At 44.1% G+C, this 23,964-nt stretch overlaps 1 protein-coding gene across 1 annotated transcript in view; it reads left to right on the top strand.

The window, feature by feature from the left end:
• Positions 1–2,385: 2,385 nt before the first annotated feature.
• bahcc1a (BAH domain and coiled-coil containing 1a) overlaps positions 2,386–23,964 on the top strand; it is a 65,639-nt gene continuing 44,060 nt past the window's right edge. The window contains exons 1-2 of the mRNA XM_080488452.1: positions 2,386–2,612; positions 5,643–5,972. Of these exons, the coding sequence (XP_080344578.1) occupies positions 5,797–5,972 (176 nt within the window). The 5' untranslated portion in view covers positions 2,386–2,612; positions 5,643–5,796. The remainder of the gene's footprint in view (positions 2,613–5,642; positions 5,973–23,964) is intronic.

The following is a 23,964-nucleotide window of genomic DNA, read 5'->3' as shown; positions in this document are numbered from 1 at the left end:
TTAAATTAGGAATATTCTGTGTTCCTTTCCACATTGCGGTTATTTGAGCACACATTATAAAGTTTAGAGTTCTTCGCTTTTCAGGTCATATTAAAAAAAAACAAAAAAAAACAACTCACAGGGCATTAGGGATCATAAGATCCTCCAAAAAATGCACAATGAAAAACTGTTTTCAAAATAAAATCTAGAAACAGCCTTCTTGTATAAGCTTTATTTGGTATGCGATCTAGCTGTAGATAAACCATTTACTGGTTAATTGTTTTACATTCATGACTAACAACAGTCAAAACACGAATTGCTTATTTTTTTAAAGGAGAAAAAAATATATATATATATATACTTTTCTAAATGTATGGGAAGCAATTGCCAGCAGTAAGCAGTCAAAATACATACGTATGTCCCATTACATTCTATTCAAATAGTTACAATCACAAGGGTTGCAAACATGATTCACAGGAAAATGCAAAACATAGAAAAACAATGTTGCTGGAGTAGTAATATTGTAGCACTCCCTTTAATAACCCGCTAGATCGTCTGGCTTCATGCATTTTACACCCTGATCCGAATCTATCGACACAAACAGCGGCCACATACAGCATGCGACAAGATCGTCGGATTAATTCAAACTACCGACTTTACCTCAATCATTTCGCTCGTCATTTACTCTACCACAGAAGCCTAACTAGACAAACCTCATGCAGCCACATTTTTAAAAAGGTGAAAGATCCCATGCGGTGATCCACAGCCGGAGCTGCTCCTCTCACCCTCCCGTGCAAGCCTATAACCTATCTCGTTTCGAGGCTCATTTCACTTGTTTTCATAACTTTTCATCAAGATCAGACATCGGCGCTCCGCATTTAGTCGAAAACTAACCTCGATTATTTTAAATATCCAACATATAATTTCCCCCTCTCTGCTGTATTCCCTTTGATTCACGCTTGACTCATATGGCTTCAGGGCCAATAGGGGTCCGCCTTTGGGGCGCCTTGAAACCGTCTCTTCTTATCCCCTTTCATCATCTAACTCGGGACGCCTTGAAACCGCGCGGTCGGTTATTGCCTTTTTTTTCCGGACAGCCCAATGCGGACTGGCCAACAGCCAATCACAGTCTTGTTTACATTCTGTGAGTGACAATGCGCTGGCCTCGCGCCAGCCAATCACAGTCTCGCATACAAGGGGGGATTCATTTGTAAACATTTAGGATATTGTGATAACAAAATCCATAGTAATAACATATATTGAGATATTGAAATCATTAGTTGCTGTGTGATTCAGTGTGTCAGACAAATAAGACAAACCTTTTCTCAAAAGTACATAAATATGCAAATTATAAGAATAGATGTTACGGAAATGAGTGACTTAACTAATATTGACAGGCTTTAAGTAATAATTTATTTCAGATAAGGGTATTTTTAACGGCATAGCAAGTATATATTATTGTAGCACTAAAATTGTCTCGGTTAATATTATCCTGCAAAATGATTTCTTTCACTCATATTGACATTTGAAATGGGTATAAAAAAAAGCCTCTTTGCTCATTATTACTATTCTTATAAATGGAAAAGTATGTTGCCTATACTTCATAATATGCTTACCCTATACCTACTTATGACTGCTCTTTCCAGAATGCTTTGTGTGTGTGTACTTTGTAACAGCTCCTCTGTGCATGTAAATTACATGTGTACACATATTTTATTTTCCTTTTAGATCAATGTTGATTATATGATTTGAATAATAAGCTATAGTAATATACACATTATTAGTAAAAATAAGCCAAATTGCATATTTCTTGTGTGTTTGTTTTATTTTCTGACATGAAGATAGTTAAAAAAGAAATAATTAAATCAGTTTTTTTTTTGGGGGGGGGGGGGGTGTTGTTAGGGTTTAAACGTAAATGTCAGGAAAATAAATACTACAAATGTAACTGTTGTTTTTAATTAGGTTCAATCTGAGATTTATTAATGGAAGCGTTATCAGTATACTATAGAATCTTGAAACACACATATAGGAAACCACAAATCAATTTGATGGTTGTTTTTAAATTGCTCACATTATAATTCCTCTTCTCTACAGACTGTTTTTCTTCCTCTTTTTTTTTTTTTTTTTTTTTACCCACTGCATTTTAAGCTTTGCTCAGGGTGCACTAAGCTGCTCTATTCAAAGTGATTTGACCAGCCAACGCTTTAAATCTGGCGCTTCTCACTGTGTTTAGCGACGCCACTCACTACACCATTGGCCTGTGCTGCGCGCCAATCACAGCCCGCTCGAACTGCGGGCGGGCGGCACGAGCTCATTAACATGCAGGTATCCAGCCAATGGGAGGCCGTGTTTACCCTGCCCCGAGACGCGAGGTACGCAGTTGCACCGGGAGAGAAACCGCTGCTCGGAGATCCGAGGCGCAATCCAGCCGGGCCGGAAGCCCCAGTCCCACTGCTTCCATAGACTGAACCAGCAGGCTCCTGCAGCCTCACATGGAAATACTGTAGGATCACTCAGCCACATGCTTTATTTCAGATTTTGATTTTAAATGGGCGTCGCACTCGGCCTCGCGCCTTCCCTCCCTGAGTTTTGTGATTTTATAATTTATTGTTATGCCAGGATTTAACATACCAGTAAGTAGTAATTTTTATATACTTGCTTTTTTTCCCATTTAATAAAATATTAAAGGGCCTGTTACTTGGTTGTTAAAAGGAAAGGGTTGTATTTAGTCAGAAATGTCATATTTGCCTTGACGTGCATAACACAGTGCAATGCTTTAATTTTCTAAATAACAAAAGATGATGTATGAGGTGTATCCTGTGTGGAATAAATCCACGATTTAATGAACTCATGTGAAATAAATTATTATTATTATCATTATTATTGTTATTATTATAATAATATTATTAGTAGTATTATTATTATGAGAATGTTTTTTAGTATTTGGCTTTCTTTGCACGTTGCTCGTGCTAACAATATATTTTGTGACCATACATAAAATTCAGTCATTTAGCAGCATTGTAATATTTTATTTATAATTAACCAACATTTTAGATGCCACGTATTTTATGTTTTCAGACGGGATTCTAAATCTATTAGTTATGTTAAGTAGATATTGATCGGGTGAGATCCACAATTGTATATATTGAGAATCTATCGGGAGATGGGGATTACGGGTTCCCGGAGATGGGAAACACTTCCCGATGAACACCTCCGGATATGGAGCGGGAGACGCGTCTCAGCACGCCCCACCGAGGCGCACTCCCTGCCGGCCAGCTCAGTCACGGAGCGCCGCCTGTCTCCCAGCACGATCCGACCTCTCTATAATTTGGTTTATCCCTTTTTTTTGCCCTCGATCCCAGTAATCGAATTGATAGCTGCGTAATGAATTGCGTCACGGCTGTGCACAACTTTAAGTAGGCTTTTTAATATCTTTTTTCTTTTTCATGGCCGAAAGCGCGCAATTGGGAATAAAATGGGAGAACACCACCGTGGATATTTACGCAGCAGCAGCGAAACGCCATCAATTACATTTCGAGCGTGTACGAAGCTGCAGCATTTGATCGCTGTGTGGTCGGCTTAATATATTTTTTTTTTAAGTTGTCGGTGGTTGGTTCGCACAGGAGAGGCTCGGTGGAGTTTACAGCATGGCGAGGGGAAGGTAATGGCCGACTGCAAGGCGCTCTCTCTCAGTGTGGAGACAAAGAGAGTCCTGCTGCTGGGCGGCCATTCACCTTGGATCCTCTACAGCTCCCAGCCTCGACACTCGGCGGTCATGCATGCTGGACCAGGTCCTTTTCATCATTTCCCCCGTTCAGGACGTGTACATGCACGCGCTAGAGGATCCCAGAAAATGCTCGCTTGATACGAGGCTCTTTATTGTTGTTGTAGCACACAGGATTGAAGCCTGTAACTGGAAACATGGGGAGGCGATAGCACCCACACTGAAAAGGTCTATATGATTAAAAAACGTGCCTGTTTATACACATGTACTGCAGAATATTTTTGTAGTAATTTAATCAATATTGAAAATATAAATTTCTCAGAAAGACCCCTACAAGTCATACGAAACCTCGTACACACCCCAGATTGGGACTCGAGTATAATAATAATAATAACAATTTATTTATATATCGAATGAATGGAAAATATAAAATTAAAAGGCTTTCTGTTAGCTTGCTTTACTTCTTAATTATCCACGGTCATTACTGTGGCACAAAGGTGGCCTGTCACGTTTAGAGGAGCTTCATTTTTGTTAATGCAGTGAAAATATTTTATTTATGCTTCGCAAACCGGATTCTTCCTTCATCACGACTAAATAATGCTATTTTTGTGGCATCGCAGAGGATGCAGTCTGTAATGTATTTACTACTCCATTTGATTACCTGACCTGAAATAGGTCAAGGCAGATGAAGACAGTGAGAGTGCAGTTATTCACACGCACACCCACACACCCACACACACACACACACACACACACACACACACACACACACACTCACACACGTACAATACGCACACACAGGGGGTGCGTGTGTGTGTGTGTGTGTGTGTGTGTGTGTGTGTGTGTGTGTGTGTGTGTGTGTGTGTCCAAGCCTTTCAGGAGTTGATGCATCTCTGTTATGCAGCCGTATTTTATTATATTCTAATTTTAAATATCACACCTCCCACTTCATGATCTGATTCTAAACTTTGTGATCTGACAGCCTCGGGTTGCTTTCAGACTGCCCGAAGCTCCGCAAATAAATCGATGTGTGACATCAGGTGATTTTCTTAAATTGGCAGATTATTCCAAGCGGTGTTATTTATTTATTTATTTCTGCACAAGTTGCACAATGCGTGTGCCATTTCCCCCGCTTGTGGCAGAGCATTAGAAAATGGTGTGAGGTGTGATGGGAGCTGGATGGAGATTACAGAGGCAGAGAAACGCCTGCATCAATCCGAGACAATAGGACGAGCAGGACGAGGCTTGTTCACCTTGAGATGTAGGCTGAGTAGGCTTCCAATCATCTCGACCTACTCAAACAGGACAACACACTCCCTCCTTTAGCCAAACCATTGGGATTGTTGCACGAATCATGATTGATTTTTTCTCCCCCCCCCCCCCCCCCCCCCCCCCCACACACACACACACACATTTCTTATATGCCGTTCTTTTATAAAGACTGACAGCTGGTTACTGCTGACGTGTCGTTGAACCAATTGTCTGCGTTGAATATAATATGAGCATTATTAAAAAGGGAGCATAATACACATCAGTCTTTTTAAAAAAAAAAAAAAAAATGGTGCTTGTTGTGCGTGTGGAATATGAAATGCACGTCTCCATATGATTAGGCCCACATATTCCGGGCTGATCAATAGAGCTGAAGCTGAGCCCGGATCACTGGGCTTCTGGACGCCTCGCTGGCCGTTTGCATCCGCGCTGACTTATTCCGTTTTAAGTCGAGAAGGCTGCTTCCAGCCCGATGCAAAAATTATCCTTAATATGACAGAAAGGTATTACAGCAGAAATGCAATGAAGCGGCACTAATGATTTGTGTTCTCGCACATTTTTATAGGCTTGTACTTGTACTGCGATGCCAGTGTTTTGCACCGTGTTGTTCTTATTGGGTTTTCCATTTTCTCCTGCTAATGGGAATCGCTGTGAATTTCTCCTCTGACAGAAAAGATGATCGGAGGCTACGTTTTTGGCTGGAGAAGCCTGCGATCGACTGAATGCAACACATAAGATACGGACGAAAGGATTATTATATGGGCTGCGTTTGATTTTTCCTGACCTGCCCCATCCGGATTTGGGATTACTACGCATTCTTCGGGATGGAAGGACGGGATTTCGCTGCTCCGGCGCACCTCCTTTCAGAGCGGGGCGCCCTGGTGCACCGAGCCGCCTCTCGGATCACTCCCTCGGGCCACAGCTCTGTGCAGCATGCCGGTCACTTCCCGCCGGGGAAATACTACCCCTCACACATACCAATGGCTCCCCACTCAGGTTAGTCAAACATTTTCCTCCCTCTGCAACATTGCAATTGATTTTTTATGTTTATTTTTTAAATGTTTTCTATCTCAAAGCTGATTTTTAGTTTGCTCTGCTCATGAGATTGACAATAAAGCCTATATGCATTTTATCAGTGTGAATAATGGACGATGGGCTGCATGGTGCCGTGCAAAGCTGATTATTATTTATTTTTTTTGCACAAAAGAGAATAACAGACGCGGCTTTTTGGTATAAATAACGGACTGCTCAGGTGTGGCTGTTGACAGAAATTCTCTATTCAAATATTGGCCAATAAATCAAGTTAAATTTGATTTGCACAAGATTCCATGGCAGGAATCCTGATTGCGCTGAATCAACATTTATTGCTGGAATATGTCAAAGGTAATGAAGACATTTTTGTTCAACAAATAGGCAGTTGATAAGTTAAGTAAATTCCATGCATTGAGAAAAATGTCATTTAGGATGTGCTTTAGTTTGAAGGTGGGAAGTTGGACAGGACCTACTGGCACTGGTTTACTGGCTCTTCAGCTGAATCTGAAATGAGATTTTGTCACTTCAGGTTAAATTGATAAGTGTCACACTGATGCCATCGCTTAACCACGAGGCTCTGGGCCATATGCAGAGCCCAGAGAGATAGAGAAGGAATGAACTGGATGCACAGGTCTTCCTGGGTGACAATGTATGGTGGTTATAGGAAGACAAGCACGACTAGAAAATCCTCCATGTACACTGGCCTTTGAAGTGCTGGGGGTGCAAATGTGTTCACTGTGCATACATCAGGTTTAACAAGTGACTTGGGTATCAAGTGTACAATGATTAAATGTGCACATTTGCCAACATGGGTACACACATTTGTGCCCACAGTGAACAATCCACAATTTTAGCTCAGCTTAAACAACTCTCACAGCCTTGGCTTAGCTTGTATTTGCGGCTCTCTTTTCTTATTGTTAATGCTGTGCATGTGTTTGTATTATTTGTTTTTATTTTGATTCAAATTAAATATATAAAAGTGTGCTTTGCAAAAAAAACCAAAACAACTATGAGAGAAAATATACTTATTGCATAGATGTTGTAATGTGTTGGATCACAAAAATGCACGGTATTGTTTATTTTAACCGCCCATGTAAAACAAAAGAGATTTAAATAAGATAAGTCAAAACAGTGGCGTATTGATTGCATCAAACAGCTCCCCTTCTGAAGCAATTTTCTTTGAAAATATGTTAATGTGGCCTCTAAAAACCCGTTTATGATGCAGCTGTGGAGTTCTGGGTTACAAGGAAGCAAAAGGAATATTCAGCCCTTTAAAGTTGTTTTATATATCTGCTCAAATCATTACAGAATTTAGCGTGCTCAGTGTAGGTGGATGAATACAGAATGATGGCCACCTCTAACATTTCCCTCTAATACACTTTTTGTCCTGCATGATATTATGTTTTGCTCATTTGTTTATTTACATTTTGGATATCTTGTTAAATGGCCACGCTGTAGGCAGTGTTGTGACAGGCTAGCACCAGATATTTCTTTTCAAATTCAACATGTTTATAAAAATTCCAAATTCATTTGCAAAATCATGCTAAACACGAGGCGTAATTAGTCATTCAGGAGAATTCATGGGCGCTGTTCACCATTCATCCCTCACCATTCATGTTTGCTTTTGGCAGTAGACATGCACGCACGCACACACACGCACACACACACACACACACACACACACACACACACACACACACACACACACACACACACACACACACACACACACAGAGCTTGTACCCCCCCCACACTTTTTTTTTTTTTTTTTTTTGCAGATGTTTTGTTGAGCCCATGAAGGCTAATGCTGGCTACAGGGCACAGGTGCTCCCCAACCCCACATTTGGTGTTTCCTTTGTAGTGTTGCGCTACACCAGCATGAAGACCTACCTCCCAAATGTCATCACTGTTCAATGAGCAGCACAGGTGGTTTATTGTTCTCCTCAGTCTTGTCACTGACACATGGGCGTGACTGCAGCGCAGGGCTAATATCCTCAAGATCTGGAAAATCATTTAATCCTCCATATTTGAACAATTTGATTGAATTAACACACAGGATAATTTGACACAAGTTCGCATAGTTTTCACAATCTTCTCCTGGCTGTATAGAGGTTATTTTGTTATTGCTATCTGCTGAGGTGTAATGTTTGATTTATTATTTTAATAATACTGAAAATGTCAAGCATGCCATAATACATATAGGTGGAGGAGACATGGAGCATAATTCACTATTATTCACTGCATACATTTTTAAAATGGTATTTTGGAGAGCAGGAGCTGCTTTTTTGTCTCTGAAAATGATGCGCTTTATTCATTTTATTGGAGATAGTTCTTAATTCTGACAATAAGGGAATTTGGTATTGCACAGGCAACACTGGCGCTCCATCATCTGCAGAAGCATAAAGATGTACGCAATATATCGCTCATCAAACCATCCAAAAGTTATGATCTGAAATAGAAAATCAAAAATAGCAAAAATAAAAATACACAACAAATGTTTAAAAAAAAGAGCTTTTTAAAAAAAAAAAATTTACGTGCAGTGATTTTTATTATGCTGTTTATGGTAATATTCTTGCTGTTGGTTGTTTTTCTCTCCAAGAGTTTATCTAATCAAAGGCAAGCAAGTCATAATATGTGCGAAAGCACTAATATTTGTGGGCTGTGTGACCGAAGTGGCCCCACACTGTTCATCAAGTTGGGACGGGTCATTAGTGTTCCCTCCAAGTGTCCCGTGTGCTAGTAGCATTAGCACATGTTGTTTGCTGAGTATGTGTGCAGTTTCTCTGCACTTTCCCCCTGGAGACTAACTTGCACACTGGTTCACATGAATACTTTACAAAGAGCATGAATATTTCAGGGTTGATGTAAAAATGCGTTCAGAGGCAGGTTTCTGATGTGGATCCTTGAAAGGGCTCCTCTGACTTTGCAGAGTTATTTATTGTGAATGCTTCCTTCGCCCTCGCTGCTGAAAAAAGTGACGGCAGTTGCAACACACACTCCCTCGGCATTGTTCCTTGCAGGGTTAAAGAATTTTTGCATATTTTGGGAGAAAATTTCCCCCGCTTGTGTAGTTTTTTTAGCACAAACCGGTGCGGTTCTTCACAATGAGGCAACAGCAGCCTTGAACGCCCTCTTCTACCTTCTTGCCCACTGAACCATGTTACTTAGAGCCGGTAGAGATTCTGTCAGTTTGCATTTGCCTCTGTCCATCTTCACCTACTACAAGCCCGTCCTTTGTAGTGCATGTCAGGTGGTCAATTTATAGTTTACACTTGCACTGTGTTCTTGGGAACGCGAGACTGGAGCAACGGCCCCCTCTTTACGCTAGATACAGTGAGACGCAGACCTGTAAACGCACCTAATGCTGTTTAATTCCGCCAGTTCATTTACAAGGACTTTGAAAGCGTAATTTTATCTTCTGCTGGCTCCGGCGCGGAGGCAGAGATGGTCTTCGCTTGGCTGTGAGGCCGGGACTCAGATGTTGGATAGTGTCAGAGCAGCAGACACAGTGGAGCTGTCTTTACTGCTGGCATTTATGGCTGGGGGTTCATCTTTCAGCCATATTGTTCTGATCAGTGTGCTCCGACTGAGGTGTGGCTGTGTGAAAGCAGCAGGGGGTTCGGAGGCCGTCCATGGCTGAGCTCTGCTTTAAACACCCCATGTAATCAAAGGTCATACTTGTGTCATCTAGCTCACTCAGCCTCTCCTTCCTCTACATCTGCCCTGTCTCCCCTTCCATGAGCGCTTGTCTCTCTCTCCCTCTTCTCATCACCTCATTTTTTTTTCTCCCTCCAGCAGGAAGACCCTTGTGTCTGGGAAGCGGTGGTCTTCCTGCCACTTCTGTTTTAGCCACCCCGTCCTGCCTCTGGGCCATTGTTGCAGACCCCAGCTTTGTGTGTGTTTTACAGCTGCTGTTAAAGATAAAAAACAGTCCCTTCCACCCCCTTTATTGTTTTCTGGTAGGATGTCCCTGTCATTCCCTTGGTTTTTATGTCCTAGCTGGATATCTGAGCAGCTCCCCCCCCCCTTCAAAGGTTAGCCGTGCTGTCTGCCTTCTCACATTTTTTTTTTTTCCAAAGGAGAATAAATAACTTTACTGAGACTTTTATTGAACGTCTCATTGCTAGAATATCCCATGGGTCTGTGGTTGTTGGGAAGACGCTTCAAAGGCAAACACAGGTGTTTGGTGGAGTTAGGAATGGGCTGGTTACAACCAGGGTCTTTAAAAGAATAAACCTCAGTGAGTGGGTGAAGGTTGTTTGTGGGAAGGAAGGCTTCTTCTTTTCTGGCCTTGTAGCTCGAATGTTGTGAGCACTCAGAGTTTGTACCCTTTACCCAGCCCCCATCCTTTTTTTGACCCCAGACAAGAGTAGTGACTGGAGTGTGTTGCATGCTGAGCGCAATTATTTAGCAGCACATTACACAGCCCCACTGAAACCTGTGCCTGTCGGGTTTTTTTTCCTCAAAGTCCAACAATTTTATTGGATGTGCTGAGTCTTACTTGAGTGAAAAAGCTCATATCGTCAGCTATCTTTACTAAGCCACTTGTAGACGGGAGGCCCCTATGGTGGACATATAGTGACAGAAGATGGGTCTGAAGCCAGGCTCCATTTAGCTCTGGTTTTTGTGAGCTCCATTACATTTCTATTTATTTATTTTTTTGGTCCAGCTCTGCTAAACACGTTAAGAATCGACCCTCATTTGTGGATTGTAGTGAGATGATACAGTTCAGACCAGCTGTCACTTGCAGGAGTCCCCCTGAATAGTGAAGGTGTTGTTTGGCATCCTACACCTGGCTGAAATAGCACCTTGCCCATCGCTGCTGCCATCTGTCGCCTTCCCCTGACACTCCCTCTAAAGACTGACAAGGGCAAGCCCCGTACATATCTGCAATTGCTTTTTGAATTTTTTTGATAAGACGAAATTTTTTTTATTTGTAACATACTCTGAGTAAGCCTTTTTTATTATTATTATTTTTGTATTACTCTTTCTTCCCAAATATGTTATCATTATTCCTATTATCTCTAACTGGACATCACCTCAACTGTCATCAGTGTATTTGAAGTTAGATAAACGCTTTCTGTGAATTTCTTTGCTCATCACCAAAGTTGTCCAGAAAAAGGCAAAGACTCCTTCTATTTGAAAGTTAATAAATAAAAACACAGATTTGCCTTCGCAAGAGGATTTTGCTAGTTAGTGGCCATGTTGCCTCAGATGCAGGCCCTTCAAACAGACCGCCACCCACACTACACCATGTGGCACGATGCCACAGAGCCCTCGCCTCGAGCATGGGGCGTGCACACAGGGCAAACACAAAGGAGACCCACGGGTGAGAGTGACGGGCTGGGTAATACCTTCCTGTACTGGATTTCAAGGCATTGGATTTCAAACCCTTCTTTTCTATTTTTACACTCAACATGAGGAAGTGAGAAGCTGAATTAGGAATCCAGTGAGGCTTTTGTTCACATCCCTTGGCACTCACTACACATGTGTGCATACTAATATATATTTATATAAATATATATTCTGACTGGATTGACTGATACGTTGACTAATGCAACTACTGCTGTTTTGTTTGGAATTTGTATCCCCCTGTTTGGTTTGGTCTTTTTCCTTCTTTTTTTTTTCCCCCACTGTCCCCCACCCCCCTCCTCCCAGTATCAGGCTGCTTCTCATCAGGCAGCCCCGGGCCCACCTCTGTGCATGGCCGTATTGCATGTGACAGCTGTTAGACATTATTAACGGCTCAAGCAGAAAATCCAGATTACTTGTTTTTTAATTTCAGTTTTATTATTGTAATCGTTCAGTGAAAAGAACAAAAAAAGAGCTGTTGCCCTATTGTTGTTAGCAGATTTGTGGTCAGTGACGACACTGTAGTCTCATGAATGTGCGTGTGTGTGGTTATGTTTGGGTTGGTGGGCGGGTTAGCATGCGTGTGTGTGTCCTGGGTTGTGTTCTCCAGACAGCCCCCCCACTAGAGCCGAGGCACCCTGTGGTTGGCTGTGAGGCCTAGACAGGTGCTTTGTTAACCCTCTAACGTCTGAGTCTGCCCCTGCTGGATCTGCTGCTACTGCTCCTGGCAGCATTTCGTGCTCACGATACAGCCCGAGCGTTGGTTCTCAGTTTGTGCTGCGTTCGTAGAAACCACCAGCGCTGCTCTCATAGCGGTCTCTTTCCCTGCACATGAGATGAGGTTAGACTGTCACAATTTCTCATGTGTCAGATGACAATTTACTGCAGAGGATGCCAATTTCTGCCATTGCTCGAACATATTGTTAATGTATGGAAATTATTTTGACAGGGAAACCATTATACAACTCAGCAGCTGTTTCTGTACAGCACTTCCTTTCTTGTCCTCCTTGTTTATATTCCTCACTGTGTATTTTCGGTTTTCTGAGCTTCCTTGTTTCACATGAGTAAGATCTGTAAATGATAGTATGTGATGAAGAAAAAAAACTCAAATCCCAATCCATGGATTGGTGACTTGTCAGTGGAACAGTGGGCGGCGGTGAGGCACGGTACTAAACAATGAGGTGCACTGCTAAATATATGCAAAAAAAATGCCATTAAATATACATGCAGCATGCCTCTCAAGGTTGTGTCAGCCCTTTTGTGCGAAAACAAAGATTAGCATCAGGAATTCCATTTTAATAAGTCTCCTGGGACCAACCAACCAGATGCGGAGTTCTCATTCCGAACGGGACTTGTTGAACTCTCTTTCTAAATTTTCCTCTACTTTTTACTGCTTCCTTGTCTTGCATGGTTTTTATAAGCGGCCTGTGACACTGATGGGCTGATATCTAATCAATGTCTGATGTTTCTTTTTTTTTCATGTAGTTTTTTGTACAACTTAAATTCTTTTGAGTCTCCACATTAAGTCTTTGATGATCCATATTGTTTTCTCATCCCTCATTACTTACACCCCCCCCCCCCCCCCCCCCCCAATCCTTATTACAAAAATTATTTCTATTTCATTCTGAATTATTATTTTTTTTTTTTATCCCTTCTGCCTGGTGTGACCACTAGGCTACACTGCCTCCTCTCTCTGATACAATGTGTGTCCTGAGGATCTGGGGCAAATGACTGGCTCCTGCAGCAACAGATGTGTGTTTGTCTGCTGTTACTGCATGCATTAGCCTTCTCCGCTTGCTATGCATGGCCACTGACCTACCCTCCGGTGGATGGGGGTGGGTGGGGTGGGGGTGGTGCAGGGTGAGTTAGGTTGCGTGCTTGCCCGGGAAAGAGTGAAAAAGGCAGACAGACAGACAGAGAAAGAGGAAAGCGACGGCAAGACTAGATGCACACTGTCACATGCTGTCATACACTTACTGGTGCATTGCAAACAGACACATGAAAATGGACACACACACGCACGCACGCACGCACGCACGCACGCACGCACGCACGCACGCACACACACACACACACACACACGCATGTGCGCGCGTCACACTAACTCACACATCTTGCTTCCCAGGAGGCTGTGGGGCCAGTGGGACAGAGCAAGCTTGAGAGTCTGGTTCATCTGTTTACATCTAATTATAGAAACAAGACTATTTCTGCAACCACTGCTCTAGCTTTTTTTATATTCTTGAGAGAGAGAAAGAGAGAGTGTGAGCGAGAGAGAGAGAGAGAATATGAGAGAGAGAAGAGGGAGGGAAAAAAAACAAAGCTTTGACAGCCTTTTCTCACAATGGTGAGCGGTTATCTCATCCCCTCAGCGCTGCTACAGTCTGCTGTCTCTCAGTACAGTACAAGAGGACACAGAGGGAGGGGGAGAGTGTCTTGTATTGTAAGCCCTCTCATCCTCATGTAACATGAATGTGCAAATTTACGAGACGCAAGAAGCAAAACAAGGCGAAGCTTTTTCTCCATTAGCCTTGACAAGAACCCAGAAAAAAGAGAATAAATTCTTCACCCCTGCCCCTTGGGCCCTTGTTGGACCCAGTAGAAAGTGCTGTCCATCACAACAGTCAAAACAAAAGGAAGAATGAGCTGATGTTGGGGATTAGCATTGTGTAAAATGTTTCTAGTATTAAAGAGACAGGGCCAGTGTGACAGTTAATCTTCAAGCTTGGTGGCTGATATCCAGCTGAGTGGCTGGTGTTTGCCATGGGGTCATGAAGGAGGAGGGCGTCGGGGCTTCCCAGGGTAGGGGCAATGCAGGTAAGAGCCAGATCAGGGCAGGGTGGGGTTTGTGGGTTTAGACAAGACAGGGTTGCCGCCTCTTGCAGGTGCTTTCATAAAGAGCCCCCGAGGCCAAATGCACAGCCTGATGAATGCAACCTGAGCCAGGTGCTGCCCATCCCCCCCAACCCAATACATAAACCACTACATAATGGTAATGTGTGCTTGCATACTCCGCTGCCACTACCCACCCCACCTCCTTTATTCTCAGACATGGCAGGTAAATTAATTGGCTGTGACTATGTAACATATATGCCGAGATAAAGGTGCACTGTCTGGCCGAGGCGTAGCGTAACGGCCGTAATGATAGCTCCATTGTGCTGATGTTGAGGGGGGTAGTTAGCGGCACAGCCGGCGGGGCCTTTGCTGGAGGGCTGGATAGCCTCTGATTAATAGTGGGGAATGCTTTGAAGTGACACCCAAGTGCAACCGCTCACAGGCTAATAGCAATACCATCAGTATAGGGAGTGCTCCCTCTTCCTCAGTCTTCATTAGCTCACGTTTCCTGTGCACTGTCCCACCACTGCCCCATCCTCACCTGACTCTGTCTTTAGCCGCTATTAGTTTGTTATTAGTGCAATTGTTTCTTAATTTCACTATCATATCTCTTTGTAATGTTTGGTAAAGCGGGAGAAGCAGGGTGTGGCAGAGGAATTTCATGCAGAGTTGCGCTACAGAGATGAACTGTGGCACAGCTTAAAGACTCATGGGATTGATGTGGTACAAGAGGGACATGATTGGGGACTATTCCCAAGACCCATTTCGATCTTCTCTCCACCAACAGATGTGTAGAGGTGTGTGTGTGTGTCCTTGTTTCACTCACTGTTGGAGGCGAGAAAACCAAGAGCACGCAACGGGATCCAAGCTACTGTACAAAGTCTAGGTATGACTTTCAGGGTCAGAGGAATAGAATGCATTATGTTAATGAGTGGTTCGCATTAATGATGTACACAAATGTGTGTTTTTGGTTTTTTTTGTGGGGGGTGTGTGGTCTGCATGTGTTTTGGGGGGGGCAGGGTTAGGTCTGTCAGCTGTTTGAGTAAAGTAAACTATTAGCGCTGGAAGAAGGCAATCTTTCCTGAGAAGAATTACAACTAGTTCTAATTGCTGTGAAGTTGGGCTATGATTACATGCTGGCTAATGCACTGACAGACCTCTTACTTGGCTGGCTCTCAGAACACTGCTGAAATGGCTGAATGCCTTTCAGTTATACAGCATAATGGGAGGGTGTGTGAACGCACTTGTGTGCGTGTGTTTGCAATGTGTGGGTGGCTGCCTGTGTGTATCTGTGATTAAACTTTCCTCCAAGAGTGGTTGTCTGTGCTTTTTGCATGTTTTTTGTCAGTTTTGCATTTTGCCTGCATATGTGTGTGGGTGTGAATGTGTGCCTGTGTGTGTGTGTGTGTGTGTGTGTGTGTGTGTGTGTGTGTGTGTGTGTGTGTGTGTGCGTGTGCGTGTGCGTGTGCGTGTGCGTGTGCGTGTGCGTGTGTGTGTGTATATGTGCGTTCCAGTGTGATAACTGCACTCTGCTTGTTTCTTGAGTGCCTGTCATTATTTGTAGTAGAAGCAACTTTTTCTTTCCAAATCAAAACTCAGCTGGCGCAACTGTCTCTGAACAGCACAGGGGAAGTGTGTTTTGAGTTTTTGTGTACAGTGTGTTGTATTTGTGTGTGCATGCCCACAGGAAACAGCAATCAAAGGAGCTGTGTGGTTGAGAGATTGTATAAAAGGGAGGAGGGAGGAAACAGAGTGGCAAGCAGCTGAGAGGGCAGCATGTGGGGGTGGACGGGGGGCTGATGCAGGTGCCTGATTCTACCTCATCCCTGAGCATTTTTATTCCATTCGTCTCTCGTTTCTACGATTGTGCATAGGGCTGTTGAGGATGTGGTTAATCCACCTGCTTCAATTACAGTGTTGATTAGCTGGCGTGTGTGTGACAAGAATCAGTGATATATGGAATTATAACAGATTATTTCATGCAGCTTTTTTGGTAGATCTGTTGACAAAAACAGTCAGGTATAAAATCTCTGAAGTTCATGATCTTTTTCTTTTCTTTTGTGGAGCAGCATTCACTGTGGGTGTGTGCACGCTCCATTTTGCAAGAAACGTTGGTTTTGTATTTAACTGGAGCATGCCGTAAATCACATCACATTCCCAGCATATGGGATGACAGTTACTGGATTGTATGCGCCGTTTCCTCATCTGCCCGGTGTCATCTCTCTTTTAACTCGGCAGAATGAATACAGACATCATCGTGTTTCTCCTGAGGTCAGCGGGTCAGAGGGAACGTTAACACGGTCACGAGAATTTCGCTCTGTGTGTCTCTGCTGATTACATCCTGGGTTAGTCAGGGCTCACTGGTGGACCGGACTGTTTCAGACCACGACTCAAGAGATTACACACAAAAAAAAAAACTTCCATCAGGCTGTTTCATTGACAACACTGTTTGGACGACTGACGTGGCAACAATACAGTCATAAATTGGCTGGTTGAGTCACATGTACTTCTTAAGAAAGAGGATGAGATGTGTGTTTGTGTTATTTTGGTCACACAGGTCTTTACTGTGTGAGTTGGTGTGTGACAATTCAACAAAGTATGGTGAGAGATGTGGTCATCCTTGGTAATGGGGCATTGCCAGAGCACAGTCAACTGTAGACATGGAGCCTGGAAGGATCAATACCCTGTGCAGCTTTGTGGGAAGAACAGGACAGCTGGGCAAACTGGAACATGTGATGGTGATACAGATGTCTGTTAGTTTGGAGAGTGAATTTTATTTATGCTATGAGGTCCACAATGTACTAAGTCCCATGTGTGTGTGCATGTGTGTGTATCTGTGTACGTTAGTGAGCACTTGTGTGTATCCCCATTTGACAGATCTGCTTTCAGAAAGCGGAGCTGCTTTGAAGGATCAATACTGACACACTGTCTGCACTCGTACACATAAATAACACACATGCACACACACACACACACACACACACACTTTTACACTCACTGTCTCATCTGTCATTTGACAGAGTTTTCCTCAGCTTCATGGGCTCTCTTTCCAGCCAAGCAGATGGTGAACATTCAGAATGAAAGCAGATCCTAAGTCCTGTTGGATCTCCATCAGTCCGCCGGTCTCTGGGACAGTCCTGCGCTGGGCTCAAGTTTCTCAAACACAGACTGAGCCTTCACTCTGCTGCCACAGCCGGCCATGGTCGCTGCCTTCTCTTCACTGTTCACATATGTCAGAGCCTTAACAGCAGTGCTTTTCAGTGGCACAGTCTGCTATAGCTTGCACAAACACTGAAGCTAAAAGGGGCAGCTGACAGTTGCTCCTGTTGCTCAACCCGTTGTCTCCCCACGACCTCAGAAAGTACCTCCGAACCCAGCAGGGTGGCTTCGGACTCCCACACTCCTTTGCCCATTTTGAGGCACCCCGCTGTGTGCATGTAATTCTTTAAAGCGCACACATTTCCGTTCTCTGCCTGCGCATGCTTGCCTATAGCAGCTACCGCACCACCTTGCCCTCCACCGTGTGTTTATTTTTATGAGTCCGAACGTGCAGGATTTATTTTAGCAAGCCCTGCTTGGACCCCTCTCGCTTTGAAGCCCGCTCCTAACTGTAAGGGATTTTACAAGACATGCCTCTGTGCCACTGTTTCACAACCAGATTGGTGGAGAGCTGTGGAGATGCCGTTCCAGCACACACCATCTGGGAGACTGTGCAAAGAGGTAGAAGGGAAAGTGTTAGTTCTTGTGTGTTTGAGTATGGACATATGTTTTTGTAGGTGTGTATTTGTGCACATGTAAGGAGAGAACGGTGGTTAGCGGTGGCTGTGTGGTGCAAAAAAAAAAAAAAAAAAAGGCCTCACGCTGCCCCAACCTGCATCTCCTGATTTATGAGCTTGTGAAGGAAATCTCTCATTTGTCACTTTTCATCTATTTTCTACACGTCACTTTTTTTTCCTCGTCTCTTGCTCTCGCTCAGTGGGGTTTGGTTCTTCTCCAAATGTTTCAGAGCATCCAAAGAACAGAGAAGAAAGAACAGAGGAAAAGAGGGAACGTGAAATGGACAGCAGCCAAGAAGGAGCGGGTGTCTTTTTGCAAATCTTTAAAACCCACTTGAAGAAATACTATGTCGTAGTGGATATATTTTAGAAAATATTCATAGGTGTTGACGCGCCAACATGATATATGTTGTTTGTTGTAAAGATATATGTCATTAGGCAGCATGTCCTTTCTGATGATAAATAATTCAAACCACTTGTTATGCTGCTGTTCCTGCTGCTGCTGGTCAGAGCGGTATTGTTGGAAATAATAAAAGAGAATTGGCTCTGGATCTTTGGTGTAACACTGACATTTGTGTGTGAAGAACATTTCTGGCCACAGGGACACACATGTAACCAGGTTTGCTGCTAATACCTGCTAGCAAGTACATTATTGCGCTGGGGTTACAGTCAGGTCAACTGCAGTCTGGAGTGTTAATGTGCACGCGTGTGCACGTGAATGCCAGTGTGGAGTGTGTTTATGTGCACTGTGCTCATTCAGGTGCTGGCTATAAATCTGCCTCACCCTTTGCTGGCCTGCCGGAGACACAGCAGGAGCAGTTGGGGCTTCGCCCCCTTTCAAAGCGGGGCGGGTGAGAGGAGAGTGAAGGAGAGGGTAAAGGGTTAGAGGGGAGAGAAGAAGAGAAGAGAGATAAATGAGGGAGGGGGCTTAATGAGAGCCCTGGCTCACATGATTATGGGACTGGCTGATAGAAATCAGGATCTTTCTCAAAGAAGTCAATTAACCCCCTCCCCCACCCTAATTATTCATAGATTGCTCCACTGGCTCTTTACTGATAGAGCTGCTCAGCACAGCTCAATATGCAGACTCATGCCACCAGAGTCTACACGGGGTTGTGTGTTGTAAGAAGCATTTGTCAAGCTTTTTTTTTTTTTTTTTTTTTTCTTTTTGCATCTGCTGGCAATCTGTTTTAAAGTCAGGCTTTTCTCATGACATTAGTTATCCCCTCTCTGCCCATCTTCCTTCTCACCCTGCATGCACACAGATAGTTACTACCCTATAGTGCCAGGAGGGGGCTCCACCCTCGGACACCTCTGGTCATTAGTACATTAGAGGCGAGATGATGGTTGAACTCTGTGGTCAGAGTAAATAAGCAGTGTTGTAGAATGTCAACATGGCCAGGCGGCTCCTTCACAGCACCCAGTGTTGACATAACTGCTCTCTTATCTGAGCAGTGCAAAGCCCAGCCCCACAATAGAGCACTGTGCCAGAACAAATACAGTAAGGGATAGAAACCACACACTCCAACGCACAAATCCACACTCACACACGTTGGCTGTAAGGGAATGAATTGCTTGGCACCTCAAGTAAAAGCTGCTGCTGCCGCCGCTGATGCAATATGGTACATACGAGCACATTAATGATAATGCAGCGCTACGCCGCACTAACATTTAAGTTGTGGTCCCAGCACAGGCTATTCATGCATGCAGACTTCCTGGTGTTCATGTTAGCTCATGAAAATAATGGGGTGTTTAAGATCTCAGTAATCTGTTTGAAGGACCTGGACTGCACGCCCACTTCTCAGCTTGCCAAAGGACGAAGGGCAGGCTGACAGTCGTAAGACAAACTTTGCCACTGGGCCTACGTGAATGAGCAATTTTAAAACTACAGTAGCAGCTATCACTTGTTTGAAAGTGTGTCAAAATAAACAGAAAAGAGAGGAAGAGGGGTAGATGAGAGCGGACACAGGAAGAAATATCAGTGGTTGTGCTCTTCAAACGCTTGTTTAAGTACCTGTGTCACATTTGCTATTTTTCTGTGTCAAAACATTTCAGTAGCCCTTCTTACCCTCATTGCCTCACATCACCCTAATAACTCTTCTTTAGTCTCCCTCCTTGTGTCTCTCCCACCCTCCTCGCTCCATTATAGCCTCTGCCAGATCGAGCCTGAGCTTGGCTTGCACTGACGTTGTGATAACCTGCTGAAAGCTATTGCTCTCCTGTGGATATGCAGACTCCCGGCTGAGGTTTCTCTGCACTACCTCTCTCTCTTGACTTCCTGCCATTTAACTCTGCAACTGTAACTTGCTTCCTTCCTTCCAGAGATTCACTGGATCATTTCGCTGGTCAGAACCATTGTATAGCTGGAAGCTCTCTGGCTCGATGCATCAGTGTTGATATGTTTTATGACCAGAAGGGCTAAAGCATATATTGAAAGAAAAGTAAGAATAGCTGTGCTGTTCAAAGTCAGTTTAATAGTTACTATGGGATGTTGACTTTTTTATGTGAGACCCAAAACAGTGCCAGTGGTGCTACTGAGCACGGCCAGCTGGAAAATATATGATTTTAATTTTCGTTCCTCCAACATGTGTTTGCAGCGTGGTATTTTTGTGCGACTTTTCATTGAGTGAGTGTGTGTTTGGAGGATGTGCTAAGGCGAACCAGACGGGCAGCTGCAGCACATCTGTTAACTCTGATCAGATGGTGCAAGCCTCTCGTAACCCTGCAAGGTCTCCCCTCTGCCATTTTTGTGTACGATCACGAGACAAAGTGAGGAGAGGATAACATGTGACTGTTCAGCCTGCCCGCCTGTCCCTGCAGATCAAATGTGATCTCTGCAATGGTGATAGAAGACCTCAATGTTGACTGCAAAAAAAAAACACAGACAGCAAAAAGCAGGTGAGCAAGATAATGGCCTCTCCTTCTTCATTGTTTGACCTTGAATTTTGTCTTTTCCACTCCTACCTGTTAAATCCCACTGAGATAACTGGAGAGGAAAGTCAATATGTCATCCCTGCTTCATGCTACTCTTCATCTGCTCATGTTTAGAGGTAATATGACCTTGTCTCCATTTGAATTTTACTCGTCTCTGCTCAAGTGTGTTGCTGCAGATGTTGAGCAGGCCCAGGCCGGGGCATTGAATAGATGGCCAGTGTCAGCATTTGGGAAACTTTTATTTTTAGCTTGTCAGATGCATTCAATAATAATTTCACCATGTGATATGTCTGAATTTTAGTGTTGTCGTTATGACTAAAAATCAGGGATATGCACATGTTAGTCTACAGTGTGTTCTTTACAAGGTAATACTGTATAAATGTTGGCCTTGGCTACCCAGGTGCTTTGCTTCCCCTGGTCTGTATGATATCAGAACAGAAATGATTGCATTTATCTTAGCCAACGTTACAAGAATTAAACATTTCTCCTTTGTTCCTCTTGTGAACTAATGGCAAATTGTATTCAGGACTACAGAGAGACCTTGGACTGGCGGGCTGGCGCGGCAGCTCCCGGCTCTGTTATCTGCACTGTTCTGTCTCTGTGCCTCTGACAGGCTACATAAGAATGAGAGAGAAGCCAGAGCAGAGAGCTGCGTTCTGTTTTTCTCACACACATCACTCCAGGACTTTATCATATTACAGCTTGATCCTCGAGAACTCAGAGGACAGCAGCAAAGCAGCGTCCCAAGCCAGGCCCCCTGATGTCCAGCACTGCCCTGCATGACCTAAAGGAGGCGCCTGTCCACAGATGGAAGAGGGAGGGTGAGAGGATGGGAGGACAAGGGAGAACAGGACATTCCGACAACTCCGGGTTGCCAGTTGAATGCTGGAATGTTGATTTATGGGGGCTCTGATGGAGGGAGGGGTGAACCTGCGACTCCTCATAAAACAAGACGTTCATTACGGTCACAGGCCTCGGGGAAAGTCATTGATGGACCAGCGAGAGAAAAACGAGGCACGGATGAGACAAGGGAGTGGGAGGGAACTTGGTTTTTCAAAAACCCCAAAATGAGCAAAACGTGGTTTATTTTGAAGCATGCGCATGACGGTGACAGAGGGAAGAGAGCGAGGTGATGAGGGAGGACAGAAATATGGAGCTGAGCAGCAGGGGAAGGAGGGAGAGTGATGGAGGGATGATGGAGAGGGTGTGAGGACGGAAAGGGAAAACTGAGAAGGGGAATGACTGATGGGGCTCAAAGGAGCGAGGGGAGAAGGGGGGGGATGAAAGTGAAAGAGGGAAAGACAGCAGGCAAAATCTGCCCCAATGAATCGAGCTGCGTGCAGATTTATGTGGTATTGTGGGTATCATTATACATCAAGCAGAGGAGATGGAGAAACTCAAGCAATGACGCCTATGGGGTGGCGTCTGTTTATCTGCGTCTCCGTTGCGCCGCACTTTTATTCTCCCACCTCGTGCTTCTCGCCTCTATCCAAAAGCAAACTAACTTCTGAGTTTGACAAGAACACATTCGCTTGTGGTGAAGAAACATCCACCCACATCCACACCCCACTTTTCTAAAGCTATCTACCTGGCACTGCTTGGTGAGGAGAGGCGAGCTTCAGACCACCCAGGACCGGGTAGTCAAAGTGCTGCTTTGATGTGGCACAAGCATATGTGCAGTGCATATGCGCAATCTCTGCTAAAACACACTCGCAAAACAGAATTTTACTGCCTCCTGTGCGGCATCATTACTCGTCACTAGAGCGGTGGGATGCTCAAAAGGAGAAAGAGAGAGTGAGAGGGATGCAGCCACCTCCTGTGCCAGTCGGTGCCAGGCTGAAATACTGGAGCCGTATGGTCACCCTCAGGGAGGGGAAACCTGCCCAGTCTAACCACATCTCAATTAACCAATTAAGTTCAAAAGTTAACAGGGGACTAATTAGAGAGAATAGTGCTGAGTGCTTGTTTAAATCTGTCTTTTTTTCCCCCACCACCAGGCATGTCTGTGTCCGTGAACTGGCTGCTTGAGCTTTGGCTGCGTCGGCTGAAACATGGCACGCAAGCTGCTGTTAGTCACCCATCCATCCCTATGGCCACAACATGAAACCAGTGGATTTAGACAGATCAGTCATCAGTCTTAAAACAAACCAGATCCAGCATGCTGCATCTAATTTTTCCAGTGGAATAGGACGACCATGAAAATCACATTTTTTGGTGTCTGGAGTCTTAGAGACCGGTGAGAGAGAGTGCTCAGAATTGGAGGACATCTTAGTCATATCTAGCGTGGCTATTTCCTGTTTGCCTCCCTCATGTTTGGTCCTGCAGATGGGTTTTAATGGATGCCAAATGGGAGGTTTAGTGCTTCACTGTTGGCCTGATGGAGCCTCTTTTTTAGCGCCATCACATTAAATGACTTGTGTTTTGGACTCGAGGGTGCGACACGCTCCTCTCATTGACAATGTGCCTCGGGCGTTAAGTGTTTGTAAGTTACCACTAAAAGTATAAATTTTATTCGCGTTAAAGAGAAGAGGGGCTGCCATACAGGGCTGCTACCCACCAATGAAAGATATGTAGGCTGGATGACACAATTGTAGAGAGGCTGCTTTGAGCCCTGGAGCCAAATGCAGTGTGTTTGGAGTCAGGCTGACAGCAAGAGAGAGTGAGAGAAAGGGATGAAAGGTGAAGCGAAATCCCTCCTTGACTCTGCTTTTTTTTTTTTTTTTTTTTTTTTTTTTTTAGATTAGTTTATTTATTTATTTATTTACTCCTTTATTTATTTGCTTACTTACTTAGTGTGTATTTGAGGGCTCTTACGATTTCACTTCCTGACTGGCTGTGTTTACAGCGTGTGAACGGAGAAGGGGGTGAGAGCAGTTTCGGATGTCAGGATGCACTTTGAGGGGTGAAGGACTCCCCTGTTGTATGCATGGCCCAGGAGGATTCCTCCCCCTTTCCTCTCCTCCACCTCCTCCTTCCTTCTTTTATCCCCCACTCTTTCTTACACTCATCTCTTCCTCTGTGAGATCCACAATGCTGGGAAGAAATGTGTCATTAACAGGGGAGACC

This window comes from Lipophrys pholis (genome assembly GCF_963383615.2).
Source record: "Lipophrys pholis genome assembly, chromosome: 19".
NCBI lineage: Eukaryota > Metazoa > Chordata > Actinopteri > Blenniiformes > Blenniidae > Lipophrys > Lipophrys pholis.
The sequence above is the reverse complement of the archived record's forward strand: the minus strand, read 5'-3'. Positions and strand labels throughout refer to the sequence as shown.